General features: G+C 42.4%; 3 protein-coding genes across 8 annotated transcripts in view; 1 reads left to right on the top strand and 2 right to left on the bottom strand.

Annotated features, from left to right (window-relative positions):
• LOC110511241 (protein ANKUB1-like) overlaps positions 1–18,056 on the top strand; it is a 48,071-nt gene extending 30,015 nt beyond the window's left edge. For 2 of the 3 annotated variants that reach the window (XM_036937037.1, XM_036936985.1), the window contains exons 3-7: positions 11,124–11,230; positions 13,658–13,868; positions 14,012–14,126; positions 14,826–15,749; positions 16,568–18,056. In XM_036937037.1, coding sequence (XP_036792932.1) covers positions 11,219–11,230; positions 13,658–13,868; positions 14,012–14,126; positions 14,826–15,749; positions 16,568–16,649 — 1,344 coding nt within the window. In that variant the 5' untranslated portion in view covers positions 11,124–11,218 and the 3' untranslated portion in view covers positions 16,650–18,056. Of the gene's footprint in view, positions 1–10,569; positions 11,231–13,657; positions 13,869–14,011; positions 14,127–14,825; positions 15,750–16,567 lie in introns of those variants that run through there. The other variant, XM_036937073.1, reaches the window with a different exon arrangement.
• Positions 1–21,367, bottom strand: part of LOC118937339 — a 30,731-nt gene that overhangs the window by 1,885 nt on the left and 7,479 nt on the right. The window contains exons 6-7 of one of the 3 annotated variants that reach the window (XM_036935307.1): positions 21,228–21,315; positions 20,697–20,889 (exon numbers count right to left, since the gene is read on the bottom strand). The exons of the other annotated variants lie outside the window; for them this stretch is intronic. Of the exons in view, the coding sequence (XP_036791202.1) occupies positions 20,711–20,889; positions 21,228–21,315 (267 nt within the window). The 3' untranslated portion in view covers positions 20,697–20,710. Of the gene's footprint in view, positions 1–20,696; positions 20,890–21,227; positions 21,316–21,367 lie in introns of those variants that run through there. 3 annotated transcript variants of the gene reach the window in all.
• Positions 2,463–8,151, bottom strand: LOC118937687. 2 transcript variants are annotated; one of them, XM_036937957.1, is made up of 5 exons: positions 7,954–8,151; positions 7,606–7,724; positions 7,341–7,377; positions 7,128–7,209; positions 2,463–2,596 (listed from the first exon to the last, which is right to left on the bottom strand). In XM_036937957.1, the coding sequence occupies exons 1-5, from the start codon at positions 8,059–8,061 to the stop codon at positions 2,589–2,591; spliced, it is 354 nt and encodes a 117-aa protein (XP_036793852.1). In that variant the 5' UTR covers positions 8,062–8,151; the 3' UTR covers positions 2,463–2,588. The 2 variants fall into 2 exon arrangements, with proteins under 2 accessions (XP_036793852.1, XP_036793809.1); XM_036937914.1 differs by lacking the exon at positions 2,463–2,596 and having other exon boundaries at positions 6,460–7,209.

The raw sequence follows: 21,367 nt of genomic DNA, 5'->3' as shown, positions 1-21,367 counted from the left end.
CGTAATCTTACTTTGCAGACTGTAGTAGATGTTACGAGCAACAGACCAGATCCTTTTCTCAGAAACCTGTCCAGTGGTGAGCAGGGAGGTTCCAGATACCATGTCAGATGATTGGGTGGTCTGGGTGAGCTCCTGCTGGTCTTTCACCATGGTTTGTATAATATCAGTAGATGTGGTGGATGTAGATACAGACTGGAGGTACTTATCTGTTGTACCTTCCTCCACAATGTTAAATGATCTAGAGAGGACCTCACTCACTCCTTTCTCAGCTTTAGTTTGGAACTCATGACTAGAGAGTTTTTGGAGGCTCTTTGTAGAAAGACTGTGGGAAGATGCAATGCCTTTGGAGGCAGCCGTGCTGCAATCTAGACTTACTGGAGAGGTTCGCTCAGGAGAACCTTGGAGACGTTCAAACATGTCTTCACATGGTGTTGGGGACCTTGACAAGGAGATGTCCTTCAGCTGAGACAGAACACCACCTACCAACATGTTGACCTCAAGGGACATATCAGATATTTTCTTTCCTACTGTGGAGAAGCAAGGTGCATTTGATGCCTGATCCTCGCATGAGGTCAAGATTGTTGAAATGACCTCTTTGGTACTATTGGTCAGTAGAGCCTCGTCTGTTTCAGTCCAGAGAAGTTTTGAACTCTCGCTGACACCCCTGTGTAGAGCCACTTCAAGGTTCAAACTGTGCAAGTGAGGCACACTCTTACTAGCTTGCCTCAAGTCCTGGCTTGCCAAACAAATGTGCTCCTTAGTCCCAAGATGTCCAGAGTCCTCTGTGGGTATATGACTAGACGTTCTGCTCAGCATGTCTGACCTCCGCTGATGAATGATGAAGTCCTTTAATGTCTTCTGAATATTGTTATATAAACTAGTGGTAGCAGACCAGATCCTGCTCTGTAGCTTTTGTGCATTTTCCTGGAGGTCAGGTTCTCTCTCCTCTACTTCTGCAGGTTGCGCCAAGCTCTGCAGGTCTTCCACAAATGTTTCAATGATGCCAAAGGCAGCAGAATCCGCACAAATATCCTTTGACCATGTGTACTGGTTTTGAATGGAACAAGACCTGGATGCTACAGAATAAGCAGGCTGTGCACTAGTTAAGCTACTGGTGGACTTTTTAACTAGGAACTCACTCACTGCTTGAGTGGCATTTCTCTTAAATTCCTCACTTGAGAGTTTTCTAATACAATCTAACAGACTGGTCAAAGAAGCTGTGGCCTTACTTCTGCTGTCCTCAATTTGACAGGGGAACTCACATACTATTGGTGATGAGGCCCTGGAATGGGCAATATCCCCAAGCTGAGCCAGAACACCCTCTACAAATTTCTCTCTCTCAATAGAGAAGCCTGATCCTTTTTCTCCAACAGTGTACAGGGCATCCTCCTTTGACATCTCAGTGTTGTACAAGACCAGAAGCTCTGAGATGACTTCTTGGGTGCAAGTTGTCAGAAGGAGCATGCTTTCTTCTGACTCAGTTTTTGCCCAAAGAAGTTTTGAGCTCTCACTTAGGCCTCTTTGTAAAGTAACTGCACCAGTGGACTCTGGCAACTGAGGCTCACTCTTACTGGGCCTATATTTCATGTTTAAGCAAGGAAGTGGAACTGTCTCCTTAAACTCAGCATTTGTGATGTTGTCATCAGATGTGACAATGCTCTTTAAGGCACATCGCTGAAGCTTGCTGAAATAATCTTTCAAGTTGTTTTGGATGCTGTGGTAAATGTGAACAGCAGCAGACCAGGCACTCTTCTGTTGGGGACTCTCTTCAGATTCAGCCAAGGACTTCATATCTGACACGAAAGTCTTAACAACTACTGATGCTGCTGAGCCCACTGGGTGAATTGACTCTGTCTTTACAATGCCAGACAATGTTTGACCTGATACAGCACCTGTTAACTCAGACTGAATGACTGAACTAGGAAAGCTCAAACTACTGACTTTTTTGTCAAGAACTCCACTCACTGCTTGTATTGCTGATGTTTGAAACTCCCGGCCAGAGAGTTTTTGGATGCTCTTAGATGTGAGCGTGCAGGAGGAACCAGATTCACTAATATTGTAGCTGCTCTCGTATTTCCTTATCAGGGCATCAAGATCCTCAATAAAGCCAACATGCGATGCCAAAAACGTGATCTTGTCCTTCAGATCTTCCAGCAAATTCTGTTCGTTCTCGTCAACAAAAGCCACCATTGTGTCAGAGATGGTGGTCATGACTTGCCCTGTTAGACTCTTGCTCTCTTGGTCAACTTTTTCAAGTTTAACAGCCAGCTCTCTCACCATGCTCTCAGTCACCTTGGTCTGTGAGTCTCCCCTTACCGGTGTCACTAGAGAGGTGTGACTTGCGGAGGCACTCTTAACGACCACTGATAAGGCCGACTTGACATCTTTAGCCAACTCTGCCATTACAGCAGGGGTTAGCATCATAGAGCCTGCACTTCCAGATGGAGAATTGGACATGCATGCAAGTTTGGAGAGAGAACCTTGCAGGCTGTCCTGCACACAGGTGACAAGGGTGTCCTCTGAGACACCTAAGAGGACTTGTAGCGTCTCAGAGTTGGTTGTTTTCTTCTGCACATCAGACAGAGAGGTTAGAGTCCTTGGGGAAAAAAACGCAGAAATCATCAAAGTCAAACAAATAATATGTAAGGCTGTGATGCACATTCAGTGTGTCAAATACATCTGCACCATTGAAAACAATGAGGAAAACGCTGCTGTTTCTCTGAGAAAAAACCTTAGTGTGATGTCAGCCTAACTGCTTAATTTCTAAAGCCCAATAAAATGTATTTTGTATAAGTCATTTGTATTGAAACTGGCCTGTAGATATCCATCTATCCTGGCAATATCTATCCTCTACAAAAATCCAAATTGCTATAAACTTCAAATACTGTAACTTCTAATAACTTCAAGGACAATCATAAATACAAGGCAGTTTGAAGAAATGTTAAAGGGAAATTTCTAAATGTTTCAACTTCATATTCATCATCTCCAGCACCACCCCAACATCAGCATATGTGAAAAACAGGCATTTCTATGTTTTGTAGTAAAAAAGAAAGAGGAAGATAAGTGTTTTCTATGACATCATCAACCAATTAGTAGGAAATGCCTACTCATAATTGGTTAAAATCACACGATGCACACTGATGATGTCATTAGAATCTAGAGCTGAGCATTTAACCAACATTTTTGTTATTTTTCGGTTTTTAAACAACTAATTGACCGACGTCGGCTCAATTATTTGAATTCCATATAGTTAATTTTTTTCTTCTTCTGTGAGCTCGATGCTCAGTTTCTGTAGAGATAAATCAGATCAAGCACGAACTATGCAATGTAGTAGGGAGTTGTAGTTTCCAACAGGCCAATATTCTACATAGTTTAGCACAGAAAATATGGCAATTAATTCCCACAATCCATTGCACGCCCACTTGCTTGTCCACTCTGTGTGGAGCAGATACGGAAACCTCATTGACTGAGACGGAGAGACGAGAGAATGCATGAGAGAGATAAAAAGCAGTTGCGTTGCGAGGATTCTCTACCTGGAAATACATGATCTAAGTGATTGACAGTTGGTGTTCAGCGGTCATAAAAGTAGGTCTTATTTACTTAGAAGAACTACTAAAATAGTGATTTTGTCAGACAGGATAAGCAGCAGCTCTATAGAGATGAGTTGATGACTTGGAATGAAATAATAAAGTCATCAAATAAATATTTTATATGAGAAAGTAAATGATGGTTGATAAGTCATTAACAGTAATGGACAGTCACTACCATCATGGGACTTTTATTCATTGTTTTATTATGTGTTTGAGTTTATTTTATTTATTTATTTTTTATTTTTACAGGGACAGTGCACATTAATCAACGTTTCAGTAAAAGTGCCGGTTTTAGCCAGCCGGCTAATTTTCAACCGCAGTCCCTGGGCAGGTTATTAAAAACAATTACAATATAGACAATAGCAGCATAGAACAAGCAAGACATAGCAACATAGGACAAGCAAGACGTAGCATACAGACAGAGCAACATAGGACAAGCAAGACGTAGCATACAGACATAGCAACATAGGACAAGCAAGACGTAGCATACAGACAGAGCAACATAGGACAAGCAAGACGTAGCATACAGACAGAGCAACATAGGACAAGCAAGACGTAGCATACAGACAGAGCAACATAGGACAAGCAAGACGTAGCATACAGACAGAGCAACATAGGACAAGCAAGACGTAGCATACAGACAGAGCAACATAGGACAAGCAAGACGTAGCATACAGACAGAGCAACATAGGACAAGCAAGACGTAGCATACAGACAGAGCAACATAGGACAAGCAAGACGTAGCATACAGACAGAGCAACATAGGACAAGCAAGACGTAGCATACAGACATAGCAACATAGGACAAGCAAGACGTAGCATACAGACAGAGCAACATAGGACAAGCAAGACGTAGCATACAGACAGAGCAACATAGGACAAGCAAGACGTAGCATACAGACAGAGCAACATAGGACAAGCAAGACGTAGCATACAGACAGAGCAACATAGGACAAGCAAGACGTAGCATACAGACAGAGCAACATAGGACAAGCAAGACGTAGCATACAGACAGAGCAACATAGGACAAGCAAGACGTAGCATACAGACATAGCAACATAGGACAAGCAAGACGTAGCATACAGACAGAGCAACATAGGACAAGCAAGACGTAGCATACAGACAGAGCAACATAGGACAAGCAAGACGTAGCATACAGACAGAGCAACATAGGACAAGCAAGACGTAGCATACAGACATAGCAACATAGGACAAGCAAGACGTAGCATACAGACAGAGCAACATAGGACAAGCAAGACGTAGCATACAGACAGAGCAACATAGGACAAGCAAGACGTAGCATACAGACAGAGCAACATAGGACAAGCAAGACGTAGCATACAGACAGAGCAACATAGGACAAGCAAGACGTAGCATACAGACAGAGCAACATAGGACAAGCAAGACGTAGCATACAGACAGAGCAACATAGGACAAGCAAGACGTAGCATACAGACAGAGCAACATAGGACAAGCAAGACGTAGCATACAGACAGAGCAACATAGGACAAGCAAGACGTAGCATACAGACAGAGCAACATAGGACAAGCAAGACGTAGCATACAGACAGAGCAACATAGGACAAGCAAGACGTAGCATACAGACAGAGCAACATAGGACAAGCAAGACGTAGCATACAGACAGAGCAACATAGGACAAGCAAGACGTAGCATACAGACAGAGCAACATAGGACAAGCAAGACGTAGCATACAGACATAGCAACATAGGACAAGCAAGACGTAGCATACAGACAGAGCAACATAGGACAAGCAAGACGTAGCATACAGACAGAGCAACATAGGACAAGCAAGACGTAGCATACAGACAGAGCAACATAGGACAAGCAAGACGTAGCATACAGACAGAGCAACATAGGACAAGCAAGACGTAGCATACAGACAGAGCAACATAGGACAAGCAAGACGTAGCATACAGACAGAGCAACATAGGACAAGCAAGACGTAGCATACAGACAGAGCAACATAGGACAAGCAAGACGTAGCATACAGACAGAGCAACATAGGACAAGCAAGACGTAGCATACAGACAGAGCAACATAGGACAAGCAAGACGTAGCATACAGACAGAGCAACATAGGACAAGCAAGACGTAGCATACAGACAGAGCAACATAGGACAAGCAAGACGTAGCATACAGACAGAGCAACATAAAACAAAAAGCGTCAAGACAAAATTCATAAAAGCAACAAAGTTTCCACACCTCACAAGCTACAGACAACAGACAACATGGAAAGCGGCAACACACAGCTAGGGACCATGTTCACAAATCTGATTGACCTTTAGCCATGTCTTCAAGCATTTTGTGAAAGTGTGATATGTGGTGCAGTTATGTGTGTCTGATGGCAGTGTATTCCAGACATGGGAAGCTCTCACAGAGAATGCAGATTTACTAAAGGTGCTTTTCCTTAGGGGAACTATACAGTCACCTCTCATGGCAGACCTTGTGGATCTGCTGCCATATGTCTGGGTTTTCTGTTTAACAAAAATATTGAGTGGAGGGGGAGCCAGGCCATTAAGGATCTTGAATACAAGACATGCGTCGGTGTATTGCACAAGATTTTCCCAACTCAAGAGCTCATGCTTTCTGAGGATGTAACAGTGATGATGGCTATTGGGCTTCCTATCAAGCACTTTGAGAGCCTGTTTGTAGACAGACTGAATAGGTTTTAATGTTGTACAGCAAGCTTGGGCCCAACTAGTCAAGCAGTATGTTAAGTGGGGGAGTATCATAGATTTGAAGTACAGTTTTGCTACCTCTGTAGTCAAACAATTTCGTATAAATCGAAAATTAGCTAGGTTGAACTTGGTTATTTGAATTACCTTTTTCACATGCTTTTTAAAAGAGAGGTTGGAATCAAGTATGATGCCAAGGTACTTAAAATCGGATACCACCTGGAGCTTCTCCCCTGACACATAGACATCTGGCTCAGTAGCATCTGTTGTTACAGCATTCAACACACATAATCCATAGTGCATTCAATGTCTAAAAAAAGTATTGAAATCCAAAACCGTGATTATTTTTTAAATATTTGAATCGAAACCAAACCAACCTCAAAAAGCACTAATTTCTCAGCACTATTGGAAACAGTTACGTCCCTCTATATTTTTTTTACTACAAAGCATGGAAATGTGTAATTTTCACATATGGTGATGCTGGAGATGAATACGAAGTTGTTAAATTTCCCTTTAAGAACATACCTCATGGCCCCCTTGGGCAGGTAGCTTCCACTGCCCAGACTGCCCTTAGTCAGGTAAATCTCCTTGAACTTAAGTTGTGATTCCTGCTCTTCTTCCTCTTCCTGCTCCATACAGTTGGAGGAAGGGTAGGGAGTCGGGATGCGAAAGCTATTGTAAGACTTTCGACTGCCTGGCCTCTTAGGTACACCAGCCTCAGTAAATCTCACGCGGGACTTGGTGTTAGTCTTATCGTCTAACAGACTGGTGAGTGACGCTGTGACAGATCTCTGTGACAATGGAGAGGAGGCAGTATCTTGGATGCCCAGTAGTTCGTAAAGACCTGGGATGATGATCTGCATCAGCTTGTCCGATAAAAACTGGACAATCCTCAGACACAAGCCGGCAAGCTGTTGTTTTGTCAGCTGTATTCCAGAAACAGAAGAAGTGTTTTAAAATGTTGCATAGTGCGTCTTTCAAAAGCTTATGAACAAGGTTAAACATTAGGCAGAGTTTTCATGGTAATCTGATTAAATTGTCAGTAACATGATCTTACCGGGTCAAACATGCCCTCACGAATCCCCCTCCATTGCCTGAAAACAATATTGTTATAAATGTTGTCATATCAGGATGCGTGGCAGAATTGTTTTTATTTAATTATTTGCCTGATCGTGAAGTTATACTTGCTTTGTGTCAGTTGTTTTGGCAAAATTGCAATGTGACAACTTTTCTAGCACTGAACATTTTTTTCCGATTGATCAGTTTCTAATTTGATCCTATTTCCTTGAAGGTGTGATAGTACCAAAGAAAACAGAACATACTTCTCAGTTAGGTTTTGAAGGAAGTCCATAAGTGTCAGATGTTCCACATTGTTGAGCTTTCCCTCTTCTGTGGTTTCCATCACTGAGGTTGCTCTGCTCCTGGTACAATTGCTCTGCTCCTGGTAGAAATGTAATTATATTGCAAATAATCAAACTTAATATACAACAAATATCATACTGAAATAATTATTAACTGTTAAAGAGTGGAGGAGCATTGGCAACGTTGGGCCAATTAAACAACTGCAACACAACAGAGATGGTTGTGGTACGTCAACATTGCCAATGATAGCATCACTATAACATTTTACTGGATTAATGTTGTAATATGAAATGACAAGGTCAACTTACCATCTCATTGACAGCTTCAGAGGTCAGGTGGTCATCCATCACACAGACAGGCAGGTCTAGAGACTGGGACAAGGCTCTATGGTCATAACCAGGAGAGAATGGAAACATCAGAGCAGTCCCAATGGCAGAATCTAACCACTGTCTTCATGTCAAAGACTCACTCACTCATTTGCTTTGTCAAACCTACCCCTTAGAATGACTTCGATATTAACACTGAATATATTTTGTTATTAAGAGATCTCTCAATAATAATTTTCACAATAGCATATTGGTAGTAGTCAGTGACATATTAAAGCTAAGCAGGGCTGGGTGTAGTTAAAACCCTGGATGGGGTTCGATCCCGGGCTGAGGTGCTGCCTATAGTTTTTTTCTGAAAGTGTATATAATGTTGAAAATCTGACATGGTTTCAAAGGTACAAATTCAACCTATTTTATACAAGGTTTGGCTATGCTGAATTTAGTTTACACATCCTGTGGTTGAAATTTCACCCTCAAAACAACAGTTAGGCCTATACCCCATTATATCCACTACACCCCCCCCCCCCCCCCCCCCCCCCCCACACACACACTTTATATTTTACCAATATATATGCAGCCCACCAGCCCTAAAGCATGAACATGTTTTTTTGCTAGAAAAAGTGGATTAAGAGAAGCAAAATTATAATTTTCGCTAGTTTCATCTAAATGGAAGGGCAACATGACATTGACAAACTTTGACATATCTGCTTTCACCGGGATTTAAAAACCCAGGCTTTCATAAAATGTTTACCTCAGCCAGTCTAGAACCCAGGTGTGTCTGCAAAACACATGTACTCCTCCATAAGGTTCATGGGTTCCCTATTGTTTTATCCCAGTACAAGAGGGGCAACTGGATTCAGGATTAAACACAAGCAGTCTTTAAGGTATATCTTATTACAGTTTAGGCCTACCTTATTATTTTCTTCCATCTGGCAATATCATTTTAAGGAATGAAATCTGTTTTGTTGCTAGTATTATTAGTAACTGTAGGAAAATACAGCTGTAGAGTACAAGAATCAGCTACTTTCTGAAGGGCAGCCAAGCTCATAAGCAATTTAGAACCTACAGACAATTATGACAAAGTTGGAACGCATAAATGCGTCACAAACGCCTTGTGGTCACATGTTATTTTAGGGCGTGGCTCCGCATTCGTGACCGGTTCTCTTATTTCTATTTCCCGGTATCCGTTAGTAGTGCTGGAATTTGCGATTAATACTTTTCTCATGCCGAAACCGGATTAAATACATACCGGTAGTTAAATGACAAAAATGATTATATTCGCAATGTAATTAAACAACAACAACATAAATAGCTACTACAGTACCATTTGTTTGATTTTTGTGGACCCACGACTAGACTTTATCCATGTTAGCTAGTTGCTAGCGATGCTAGTCAGCATAGGCTGCTACGTGATAAACAGTTCGCGTTAGCGAATTAGCTACCTAACTAGCCAGCCTAACAAGCTGTCAAATCCAATGGAAACCGATGCAACCCTGCTGCCAAATAAGGGCTAGCTCGATGACCCGTGGTAACAGTGAGGTCCCCATGAGTTTCAAGGCTTTAATAAGTGCTATCGTGCAGAAAAGGCGAACAAAATACTGGTTGATGAGCTAGCTAAGTTAGCAAGACGGATATGACCGTTAACAGCGTGCATGCACAAATGCATGACGACACATTGTATCTCAGTGAAGCAGGCATGCAGAACGAGATCGCCCCACCAAGCCAGATAGTAGAGGGGTACAACAACGCCGGGACACAGAGGCATAGCTCATACAATTATATTTTGTTCCAGTCAATGACAATACATGTTGAAAAATAAATACCTGTGTCAAATATATGGCATCGCATGCTAGTGCAAAGATAGCTTGCATGAGTTTTAAAAAATCAGGTGACCACTAGATGTCCTCGTATATCCACATTTAGATCAAATATACTTGGTTTTTCATCAGCACTGTGAATGACAAGCCCACTGAATCTAGTTTAATAATCTTTATACTCAGCAGGTAGAGGCATAGGTACTTCAAATCAGTGCTTAATTTGAGCCGGATCATGCCAGAACAGGATCCGGCACCTTTCCGTTCTGGACTGCTTTGTTCCGGAACCTATTTGGCCGAATCCGGTACCTCTCGTGCCATGAAAAATAATGTTCACTTTTTGCTATGTAACAATTATAATAAAAGCGATCAAAGTTCATTCGAGTTGCCTCTTCGTCAATTATCCTACCCACTCATCTCTCCAGAGTTGCACTTCATCATTTGTTTCCTTATAGAATCATAGCTGCATGAAGGGTTCTGGGGGAATTTTCTAAAGTTACGGAATTACTGCTGTCTGTTCAGAAATAAATTAAATCATTCAGAATAGCCTAATACGTCATGAGAAACCCTATAATTTAGCTACAGAGGACCAATAGCATCTTTTTTAAATAGCCTAGCTGCGGATTGTAGCCCAATAACAAAGAATAGCCTACAGTCGGGAACGCGAGGCAAATCTGTCAGTGAAAAAACAGCACGCAGACAAAACAGGCCTTTTGCAATATTTCAAATACAATCGAGGGAAAACACAGGTTGAAAAGCAATGACTGTTGCTGAAAAGATAAGACTATGCTGTAGACTACCAAAATATTTGATCAACTCCCAAACATTGTTTTACAAAACAGAGAGAGGGAGAGATAGGCTTTTGACACGAGCGCATCGACAATCTCCAGCGAGTGAGCTGCGCATCATTGGGTGAGTCAGTGAAACTGGAAAGCATTTTTAGGACTAATTTCCTCCTCATATTGTAGCCTACTATATGTTTCTCCACAAACCTAGGCCTATAGGCTATTGATGGATTCAAGACAAGGTCGTTTTTATTGATCTCAGATACTAAGTTTGTCAGTGTCAAAGTAGCCTGCCATTTCGATCATTTGTGCTGATTAAAAAAGATAATGCCAAAGTCTCCAGTCATGTAAAATTATGTAGAATTGCAGGAAATGCGGTTTTAAAAAGGCCAACACTTTCCCGGACCCTAGGCTACTAAAAATGTTCCCCATGTGTGCACCTTCTGTAAATGGCTCTACCCAAATGTGATGATATGCGTGAGTTCTCATATCTCATGAGTGCTGGTACCACAGAACCCCCCTCTAGCACCCATCCATCCTTCGGGACAGCTGGGTCCTGACAGACGTTGGCATCACCCCTAGCAGTGCCATCTGCTGCCTGCTGAAGGTACCAGCCGAACACCTAGCTGTTTCTACCCGTGCTTGAAAATGCATATCAAAGTGAGCTGGCTATTGCTTGAAACAGCTTCATACTATCATTAACATAAAGTGTTTCAGATATAGTGTGGTGATATATAGTATGGTTATATAGTATGGTTAAATAGTATGGTTATATAGTATGATTATATATATTATGGTGATATAGAGTGTGGTAATATATAGTATGGTGATATAGTATGATTATATAGTATGGTTATATAGTATGATTATATAGTATGGTTATATAGTATGATTAGGTGATTTAGTTAATTCAAACAGGTGCCATTAATACAGGTAACGAGTGGAGGACAGAGGAGCCTCTTAAAGAAGAAGTTACAGGTCTGTGAGAGCCAGAAATCTTGCTTGTTTGTAGGTGACCAAATACTTATTTTCCACCATAATTTGCAAATAAATTCATTAAAAATCCTACAATGTGATTTTTCTGGATTTTTTTTTGTCATTTTGTCTGTTACAGGCCTCTCTCATCTTTTTAAGTGGGAGAACTTGCACAATTGGTGGCTGACTAAATACTTTTTTGCCCCACTGTATAGTGTGGTGGTATATAGTATGGTGATATATATAGTATGTTGAGGTCACCCTGCTTGAGACTTAAAGTAATATTGCCCTTGCTCAGCCAAGACCATGGTTATGGTAAAGTGATTGGTTAGTAAGAACACTGCTTCGTGAGTGTGAAGTGTTGTTGTACAGAGGTCCCTGGGTACATGTCCAGAGCCAGACAGGGACAGAACTCACTCTGTTCCACAAAGTTCTGTGGAAGATTTGCTAACAGAGGAGAGTGGTTATGTATCTAAGTACAAATTTAACCATCAGAATAATGTTTATTTGTGTTCCTTACTCCTTACTTACACATCCCATCATTGACATAGTCAAAGCCAGACCTTCTGTCTGTCTCTCCTTCTTGCTGGTTGACTAGAGTGGAACTCTATAGTATTGAATGGTTGACCTGGGATAGAGCTGAAATGTGGCCCGATGTAGTGTTGCCTTTGTACCAAACACCCTTACAGTCATAAACCTTTTCCCCATGTAATCGCCTCGACCTCAGTCTGGTGTTCGCTAACAGTATCTGAAGAGTCTGTATACCCAGTGGTGTATAGTACAGTAGAGCACAGCAGAGTACAGTAGAGCACAGCAGACTACAGTAGAGCACAGCAGAGTACAGCAGACAATACAGCAGAGTACAGTAGAGCACAGCGGAGTACAGCAGACAGAGTACAGCAGAGTACAGTAGAGCACAGCAGAGTACAGCAGACAGAGCACAGTAGAGTACAGTAGAGCACAGCAGGCCATGTAGTAGGAGAAGAAGAGGCCCTTTGGGTTCATTGAAATACATATTCATAATATTTCTGTTAACAATTTAATCTGCACCCAGATTAGTCTTCAATTTAATTTTCACCCAGATTAGTGTTCAATTTAATTTTCACCCAGATTAGTGTTCAATTTAATCTGCACCCAGATTAGTGTTCAATTTAATTTTCACCCAGATTAGTGTTCAATTTAATTTTCACCCAGATTAGTGTTCAATTTAATCTGCACCCAGATTAGTGTTCAATGTGATAGAACAAAACTCAGTACAGCACATGAATTAGAAAATGTTGTTAGAAGTTTCAGCCACGAGATGGTGGTAGATTATAAGTTTAAATAGCATGGACCTTTGATTTGTCTCTGGATAGAAATTGCCCTTGGGCACAGATCTAGGATCAGTTTACTCTCACCAAATCCTAACCTTTACCATTAGCAGTAAAAACACAAACCAGACCTAAGATCAGTGCAAAGGAGCCACTTCATCTTACCCCTGTAATTATATGACTCCTAACTTATATATACTGAGTGTACCAAACATTAGAAACACCTTCCTAATATTGAGTTGCACCCCGCCTTTTGCCATCAGAACAGCCTCAATTCGTTGGGGCATGGACTCTACAAGGTGTTTGAAAGCGTTCCCCAGGGATGCTGGCCCATGTTGACTCCAATGCTTCCAACAGTTGTGCCAAGTTGGCTGGATGTTCTTTGGGTGGTGGACCATTCATGATACACACAGGAAACTGTTGAGTGTGAAAAACCCCAGCAGCATTGCAGTTCTTGACACAAACCGGTGCACCTGGCACCTACTACCCCGTTCAAAGACATTTAAATATTTTGTCTTGCCCATTCACCCTCTGAATGGCACACATACACAATCTATGCCTCAATTGTCTCAAGGCTTAAAAATCCTTCTTTAACCTGTCCGCTCCCCTACATCTACACTGAAGTGGATTTAACAAGTGACATCATTAAGGGATCATAGCTTTCACCTAGATTCACCTGGTCAGTCTTTGTCATGGAAAGAACAGGTGTTCATAATGTTTTGTTTACTCGGTGTATAAACACAACATAGGTATTTATGTAAAACAAGTGAATTTACTGTATGTCCATGGTCTTATACTTCAGCGGGAGCCGGTGGTGCGTGTGTTCAGTGCCGTGAAGGGGGAGACCCTCTCAGTCTTGGGCACTGTGTTTCTCCTGAGTACGTCTGTGGCCAGGCTCATGACCCTGGTGTCCCAGCAGTGTGGGCTTCCCGTCAGCTCCTTCAGACTGAGCTCTCCCACCGGCCTGCAAATCTACGACTGCAACCGGCTGCACGACTACGCCATTGACCTGGGTATGGCCTTCCTTGTGCAGTAGATCAATGGTCCTCTGGCTCAACACCTTATGGATGTAACACAGAGACAAATGGACTGTATGGAACACATTCTTGGTTCATGGAAACCTGGAGGACAACCTGCATGTGTCTCTGTCTCCCAGGGGCTACTCTACGGTTGGACACCTGGGATGGGTGGGCGGAGTTCCTCAGAGGCTGCTTCCTGGGACACAGACTGACCGTCCAACGACACCTGTCTAGGGAGAGACCTGTGATGAGGTCAGAATACACATCTACACACTGAACTGTATGATAGACTTACTATCAACAGTGATGGTACTGAACCTTTATATAGCTTACAATGATGGTACTGACCCTGTATATAGCTTACAATGATAGTACTGACCCTGTATATAGCTTACAATGATAGTACTGACCCTGTATATAGCTTACAATGATAGTACTGACCCTGTATATAGCTTACAATAATGGTACTGACCCTGTATATAGCTTACAATAATGGTACTGACCCTGTATATAGCTTACAATGATAGTACTGACCCTGTATATAGCTTTCAATAATGGTACTGACCCTGTATATAGCTTACAATAATGGTACTGACCCTGTATAAAGCTTACAATGATAGTACTGACCCTGTATATAGCTTACAATAATGGTACTGACCCTGTATATAGCTTACAATAATGGTACTGACCCTGTATATAGCTTACAATGATGGTACTGACCCTGTATATAGCTTACAATAATGGTACTGACCCTGTATATAGCTTATATTCTCGTGTTTTTTTCCTTCATACGTTTTTTCTCTTACCCTGATATTTAATACTGCATTGTGGGAAAGAGCTTGCAAGTAAGCATTTTACTGTACTGTTTTATAACCCACTGTATCTTGTGAACTTGACAAAATAAATAAATACATAAATACATATAAATACATTGATTCTGTATTATTCCAGGTTCCAGCTCCGGGTGGCACTCTACATCGCTGCTTCTCTGGGCCACCTGGACCTGGCCGGCTGGCTGCTGGAGAGGGGGGTGCGTGTCATTGAGCCGGTGGGGGTTCACCCTTACCGTGAGTGGTGCCACCAGACGGCCCACCCCGACGTCGCCAAGTGTCCCGCTGTCGCCTCCATCGAGCGCGGCCAGCTCACCATCCTCAAACTCTTTATTGCCAGCAGCGTTCTGACCCTTGCCTGTCGGGATCCCCAGGGTCGCGACCCCCTGAGGATCGCCCTTCAATACGGCCACAGGGAGTGTGTGAGTCACCTGGCCACCAAGCTGTGCTCTGTGGTGGTCCTCCCAGGTATGGCCCTGCCCATGCGGACATACCTCCAGATAAAGGGCTGGGTGAGGCTGGGGCAGAGGAGGGCAGCATCCAGGCACTGCATGGGCCTCAACAGGGCTCCGTTCAGGACCAGGGTGGGCGACACGGTCCTGGTGGACGGCTTCACCCTCCCCAAGATGTCTTCCAAGCCCAGGAGGAGTGAGGCCAAGGCGGGTATCAGGGTGATGTCCACAGCCTCTCAAAGTTTGACCCCCATCAACTGCCCATCTCATGTAACCTGCCCGCTCCGCGCCCTGGCATCCCAGGATAAACCTCTTCAACTACCGAAGCAACACCCTGTGGCCACGAGTGATGAAAGAGAGAAGAAGAGGGGATGTGGAGGGAAGGGATGTGAGGAGGATGAGAGTGGGGATCAGAACAGCAACCAATGGAGGAGCAGAGTCCCGCTCCCGCCCATTTCCAGAGACACCAATCTCAGACCTGTGTTTGCCTCGCCAAACTCCGCCCAGATACTCACCACCTCACTGGAGGCCTTTTCTCTCCACTGCGACCGCACACCCAGAGAAAACGCCATATACTGTTTGGCCTTGGCCAGGTTAGTCCGAGTTTAAATGACAGCTACGGTGAATATGAATATTTCTCTGGAGGTTTCTTATGAAAGGTGTGAATACTGTCAGAAGAAGCCTCCTATAATCAGTGGTGGTGGGGGGGGACACATGTAAAAGCTGTTTACACACTTTTTATTTTATTTTGTTCAAGCATTTACCCACCTTTTGTGGAAGATGCATTGAAAGTAGAGGGAGCGTTACTTCTTTAATCCTGAACGGCAATCAGCATTTACCAGTCAATGGTTTTACCACTACATCACTGCCTATGATATACCCTTATCCTCCCTGAATAGATTTCAGTACAAACAAATCATGAGCCAACCATCATGCTTAGAAGGTATATAGTCAAATCAACTCAAACTTTAATTTGTCACATGCGCTGAATACAACAAGTGTAGATCTTTCCGTGAAATGTTTACTTTACAAGCCCTTAACAAACAGTGCAGTTCAAGAAGAGTTAAGAGAATATTTACCCAATAAACTAAAGTAACAAATAATAAAACATTTGAACTTGTCCGGTGGCCATTTGATTAATTGTTCAGCAGTCTTATGACTTGGGGTTAGAAGCTGTTATAGGTTTACCCTAACAAGTCCTGAAACAAATCATGAGCCAACTATCATGCTTAGAAGGTATATAGTGTCAGTCTTCTTGGTTCACCCTAACAAGTTGTTTCAGTATGGGGAGAGGATAGAATGTAAGGGCGCTTCATTAATGTATTGAAGCCATTACATATACAGTATTTCACAATGCTAGGACACAGATTTGGTCTCCTAACCTTGTTCTGGTTGATTGACTCTCTAACAGTGCCTTCACACAGAGACCATGGTTGCAGCAGCTGAATGTAGCGCGGACTCTGTCCAGGAGGAGTGCTCAGCACATTGGGTAGACACCAGGATCCTGGTCATTAGGCAGATTAAACATACTGAAACAAGGAGGGACAACCTGGAATTGTCCAAAAAGGAACTCTTATTTGAGTTTTTATTTTTATTTTTTACAGTGAACAAGATGAGACTTTGGAACGGATGATGCCTGAAACAATGCGGACAACTTAGAATTTTGTTCCTTTGGATGAGGCTTATAGATATAGTCAGTACTGTGTTTGATTTGTGTGCAGAAAGTTTACAACGGCAGGCAGTGGATTCTCAGTCATTCCTCTCAAGGAACAAAAAACGTATCATATTTCACTGGCTATTTGTAGTAGCCAAATGTGAATGGAATTATTATTATTCTAGAATCATTCAGTTGACTGAATGTGACTGTGGTTGTGCTGTATGTGATTGTACTGAATGTGACTATGTGGTTGTACTGTATGTGATTGTACTGAATGTGACTATGTGATTGTACTGAATGTGACTATGTGGTTGTGCTGTATGTGATTGTACTGTACGTAATTGTAAGTGTTTGACATGGGTCTAATTGAGGCTCCAACCCCCTGCCTTAAAACTCTTTTATTAAGATGTGGATCATTATTGCTCATATGAGTCTGTGCTGTGTCAAAATAACAAATTCTTATTTACAATGATGGCCAAACGCGGACGACGCTGGGCCAATTATGCAGCACCCTATGGGACTCCCAATCACTTGGGAGTGGGAAGGATACCAAATCCAATATCACACACTTCTTCCTTAGTATTCTGAGAACTGTCAGATAGCTGTGAGAGCTATGAGTGGATCGTGGACCCATGCATAAATGATAACTTTACTGTAACTCAGTGGGGCAAGTAGAACATCCGGGTTAGTGTATGTGCATTATCTGGACAGTTGATTGTCTTTGTCTCAAAGCCTTTCCATTTCTGGGGTATTGAAGAAGCTTCTGATCTCAACCTTCTTGACAGGTAAGAAACACTTGGTTAGTGTATGTGTCTTATCCAATGGGTTGTCAGGTGAACGTTGAAGATGCTTCTTGGAGGTGATCTAATGATGTCATTGAATCGCTGTCATTGAGTTGCTCACTGGACAACACAATTCACTGAAAATTAAATCTGTCTTTCATTTCACTTATGTTGATACTTGATTGGCTATTTGCTGTCTTTTGAAAATCCAAAAATAAATATAACTGTTTTATGAAGCACTTGTAGACATTCATTGTTTTCAAAATCATATTTTCAGCAAAACAGATACATACTTTTACAATATGACATCAAATCAAATAAAAATAAAATAAGTGATATGTAAATGATTGGCAAAAGGCTCCAACCACCCAAGTCATAGACTGTTCACTCTGCTACCACACGGCAAGCGATACGAGAGCACCAAGTCTGGGACAAAAGGCTCCTTAACAGCTTCCACCCCCAAGCCATTAGACTGCTGAACAGCTTCTACCCCCAAGTCATTAGACTGCTGAACAGCTTCTACCCCCAAGTCATTAGACTGCTGAACAGCTTCCACCCCCAAGCCATAAGACTGCTGAACAGCTTCCACCCCCAAGCCATAAGACTGCTGAACAGCTTCTACCCCCAAGCCATAAGACTGCTGAACAGCTTCTACCCCCAAGTCATTAGACTGCTGAACAGCTTCTATCCCCAAGTCATTAGACTGCTGAACAGCTTCTACCCCCAAGCCATAAGACTGCTGAACAGCTTCTACCCCCAAGTCATAGACTGTTCACTCTGCTACCACACGGCAAGCGATACGAGAGCACCAAGTCTGGGACAAAAGGCTCCTTAACAGCTTCCACCCCCAAGCCATTAGACTGCTGAACAGCTTCTACCCCCAAGTCATTAGACTGCTGAACAGCTTCTACCCCCAAGTCATTAGACTGCTGAACAGCTTCTACCCCCAAGTCATTAGACTGCTGAACAGCTTCTACCCCCAAGCCATAAGACTGCTGAACAGCTTCTACCCCCAAGTCATAGACTGTTCACTCTGCTACCACACGGCAAGCGATACGAGAGCACCAAGTCTGGGACAAAAGGCTCCTTAACAGCTTCTACCCCCAAGTCATTAGACTGCTGAACAGCTTCTACCCCCAAGCCATTAGACTGCTGAACAGCTTCTACCCCCAAGTCATTAGACTGCTGAACGTTAATTAAATGGCCACCTGCACTATTTGCATTGACCCCCTTTGTTATTGATGTATTTTTCTAATTGTTTTCCACTGACTCTCTTGAATTGGCTCGATGCACACTCACTACACTCTACCCACACATTCACTGTGACACTGACCGACTTTCACACTAGCTGCTGCTACTGTGTTTATTATCTATCCTGATTGACTAGTCACTTTTACCCTTACCTACATGTACAGTGCCTTGCGAAAGTATTCGGCCCCCTTGAACTTTGCGACCTTTTGCCACATTTCAGGCTTCAAACATAAAGATATAAAACTGTATTTTTTTGTGAAGAATCAACAACAAGTGGGACACAATCATTAAGTGGAACGACATTTATTGGATATTTCAAACTTTTTTAACAAATCAAAAACTGAAAAATTGGGCGTCCAAATTATTCAGCCTCCTTAAGTTAATACTTTGTAGCGCCACCTTTTGCTGCGATTACAGCTGTAAGTCGCTTGGGGTATGTCTCTATCAGTTTTGCACATCGAGAGACTGAAATGTTCCATTGTAGATTTTGCTTTATGTTTTGGATCATTGTCTTGTTGGAAGACAAATCTCCGTCCCAGTCTCAGGTCTTTTGCAGACTCCGTCAGGTTTTCTTCCAGAATGGTCCTGTATTTGGCTCCATCCATCTTCCCATCAATTTTAACCATCTTCCCTGTCCCTGCTGAAGAAAAGCAGGCCCAAACCATGATGCTGCCACCACCATGTTTGATAGTGGGGATGGTGTGTTCAGCTGTGTTGCTTTTACGCCAAACATAACGTTTTGCATTGTTGCCAAAAAGTTCAATTTTGGTTTCATCTGACCAGAGCACCTTCTTCCACATGTTTGGTGTGTCTCCCAGGTGGCTTGTGGCAAACTTTAACCAACACTTTTTATGGATATCTTTAAGAAATGGCTTTCTTCTTGCCACTCTTCCATAAAGGCCAGATTTGTGCAATATACGACTGATTGTTGTCCTATGGACAGAGTCTCCCACCTCAGCTGTAGATCTCTGCAGTTCATCCAGAGTGATCATGGGCCTCTTGGCTGCATCTCTGACCAGTCTTGTCCTTGTATGAGCTGAAAGTTTAGAGGGACGGCCAGGTCTTGGTAGATTTGCAGTGGTCTGATACTCCTTCCATTTCAATATTATCGCTTGCACAGTGCTCCTTGGGATGTTTAAAGCTTGGGAAATCTTTTTGTATCCAAATCCGGCTTTAAACTTCTTCACAACAGTATCTCGGACCTGCCTGGTGTGTTCCTTGTTCTTCATGATGCTCTCTGCGCTTTTAACGGACCTCTGAGACTATCACAGTGCAGGTGCATTTATACGGAGACTTGATTACACACAAGTGGATTGTATTTATCATCATTAGTCATTTAGGTCAACATTGGATCATTCAGAGATCCTCACTGAATTTCTGGAGAGAGTTCGCTGCACTGAAATTAAAGGGGCTGAATAATTTTGCAAGCCCAATTTTTCAGTTTTTGATTTGTTAAAAAAGTTTGAAATATCCAATAAATGTCGTTCCACTTCATGATTGTGTCCCACTTGTTGTTGATTCTTCACAAAAAAATACAGTTTTATATCTTTATGTTTGAAGCCTGAAATGTGGCAAAAGGTTGCAAAGTTCAAGGGGGCCGAATACTTTCGCAAGGCACTGTACATACTGTATTACCTCAACTACCTCGCACCCATGCACATTGACTCGGTACTGGTACTCCTTGTATATAGCCTTGTTATTGTTATTGTGTTACTATTTAGAAAATATTTTCTTACTTTTTAACTCTGCATTGTTGGGAATGGGCTCGTAATAAAGCATCTCACAGTTGTTTTCGGCGTATGTGACCAATACGATTAGATTCTCATCTGAACAAATGAATGCTCTCGTTGTTATAATGAGGAATTTATTTAAATAATTTGGTTTTCCTTGAAGATTTGAATGTGCTGAGAAAGCCTTTCGTGATGGATCTAGACAATCTGGTGAAAAGGGAGGGTTTGCGACTCTTCTCTTCAAGTGGGAAGGACGATGCGATATCATAAATTCCCTCTGGAGAAAAGGAGCCATGAGATGTTGTCATCGTCTCTGCAACGAAAGACCATCCAGCATGCCATCAATTTACATTTTTACTCATTTATCAGACACTCTTATCCAGAGAGACTTACAAGGAGCAATTAGGATGAAGTGCCTTGCTCAAGAGCACATTGACAGATTTTGCCTCGTGAACTCAGGGATTCTGAACCAGCAACCTATCGGTTACTGGCCCAACCTCTTAACCCACTAGGCTACCACCCAGCCCACAGTACAGTATGTCATAGGTAACAACTCAGAGTACAATGTCTTTCCAAATGAATTAGTGGAATGGTAAAGGGATAATGTCTCAGTCTTGACTGAGCAGCAGCCTAAACAGCAGCAGGGCTTACCTGTAAAGTACACAGTAGGGCAAATGTTCTGAGGCTGGTACTCCAGAGACTCTTGAGGACAGAGGTTCTTACTAACATTCTTGGAACCCTGGTTGGTGGGAAAAGGCACATTAAAACAAACTGAAATGTTTTCGATATCT

The sequence above is a fragment of the Oncorhynchus mykiss genome, chromosome 1 (genome assembly GCF_013265735.2).
Source record: "Oncorhynchus mykiss isolate Arlee chromosome 1, USDA_OmykA_1.1, whole genome shotgun sequence".
NCBI lineage: Eukaryota > Metazoa > Chordata > Actinopteri > Salmoniformes > Salmonidae > Oncorhynchus > Oncorhynchus mykiss.
This window is presented reverse-complemented; position numbering and strand designations above follow the sequence as displayed.

Excerpts from the sequence above, each read along its gene's own strand:
- LOC118937687 (XM_036937914.1), bottom strand. The coding sequence starts at position 8,061 with ATGTTTCCATTCTCTCCTGGTTATGACCATAGAGCCTTGTCCCAGTCT. Across the intron at positions 7,378-7,605 it reads CTTCAAAACCTAACTGAGAA|GCAATGGAGGGGGATTCGTG; the intron begins GTATGTTCTGTT and ends TATTGTTTTCAG. Across the intron at positions 7,210-7,340 it reads GTGAGGGCATGTTTGACCCG|CTGACAAAACAACAGCTTGC; the intron begins GTAAGATCATGT and ends TCTGGAATACAG.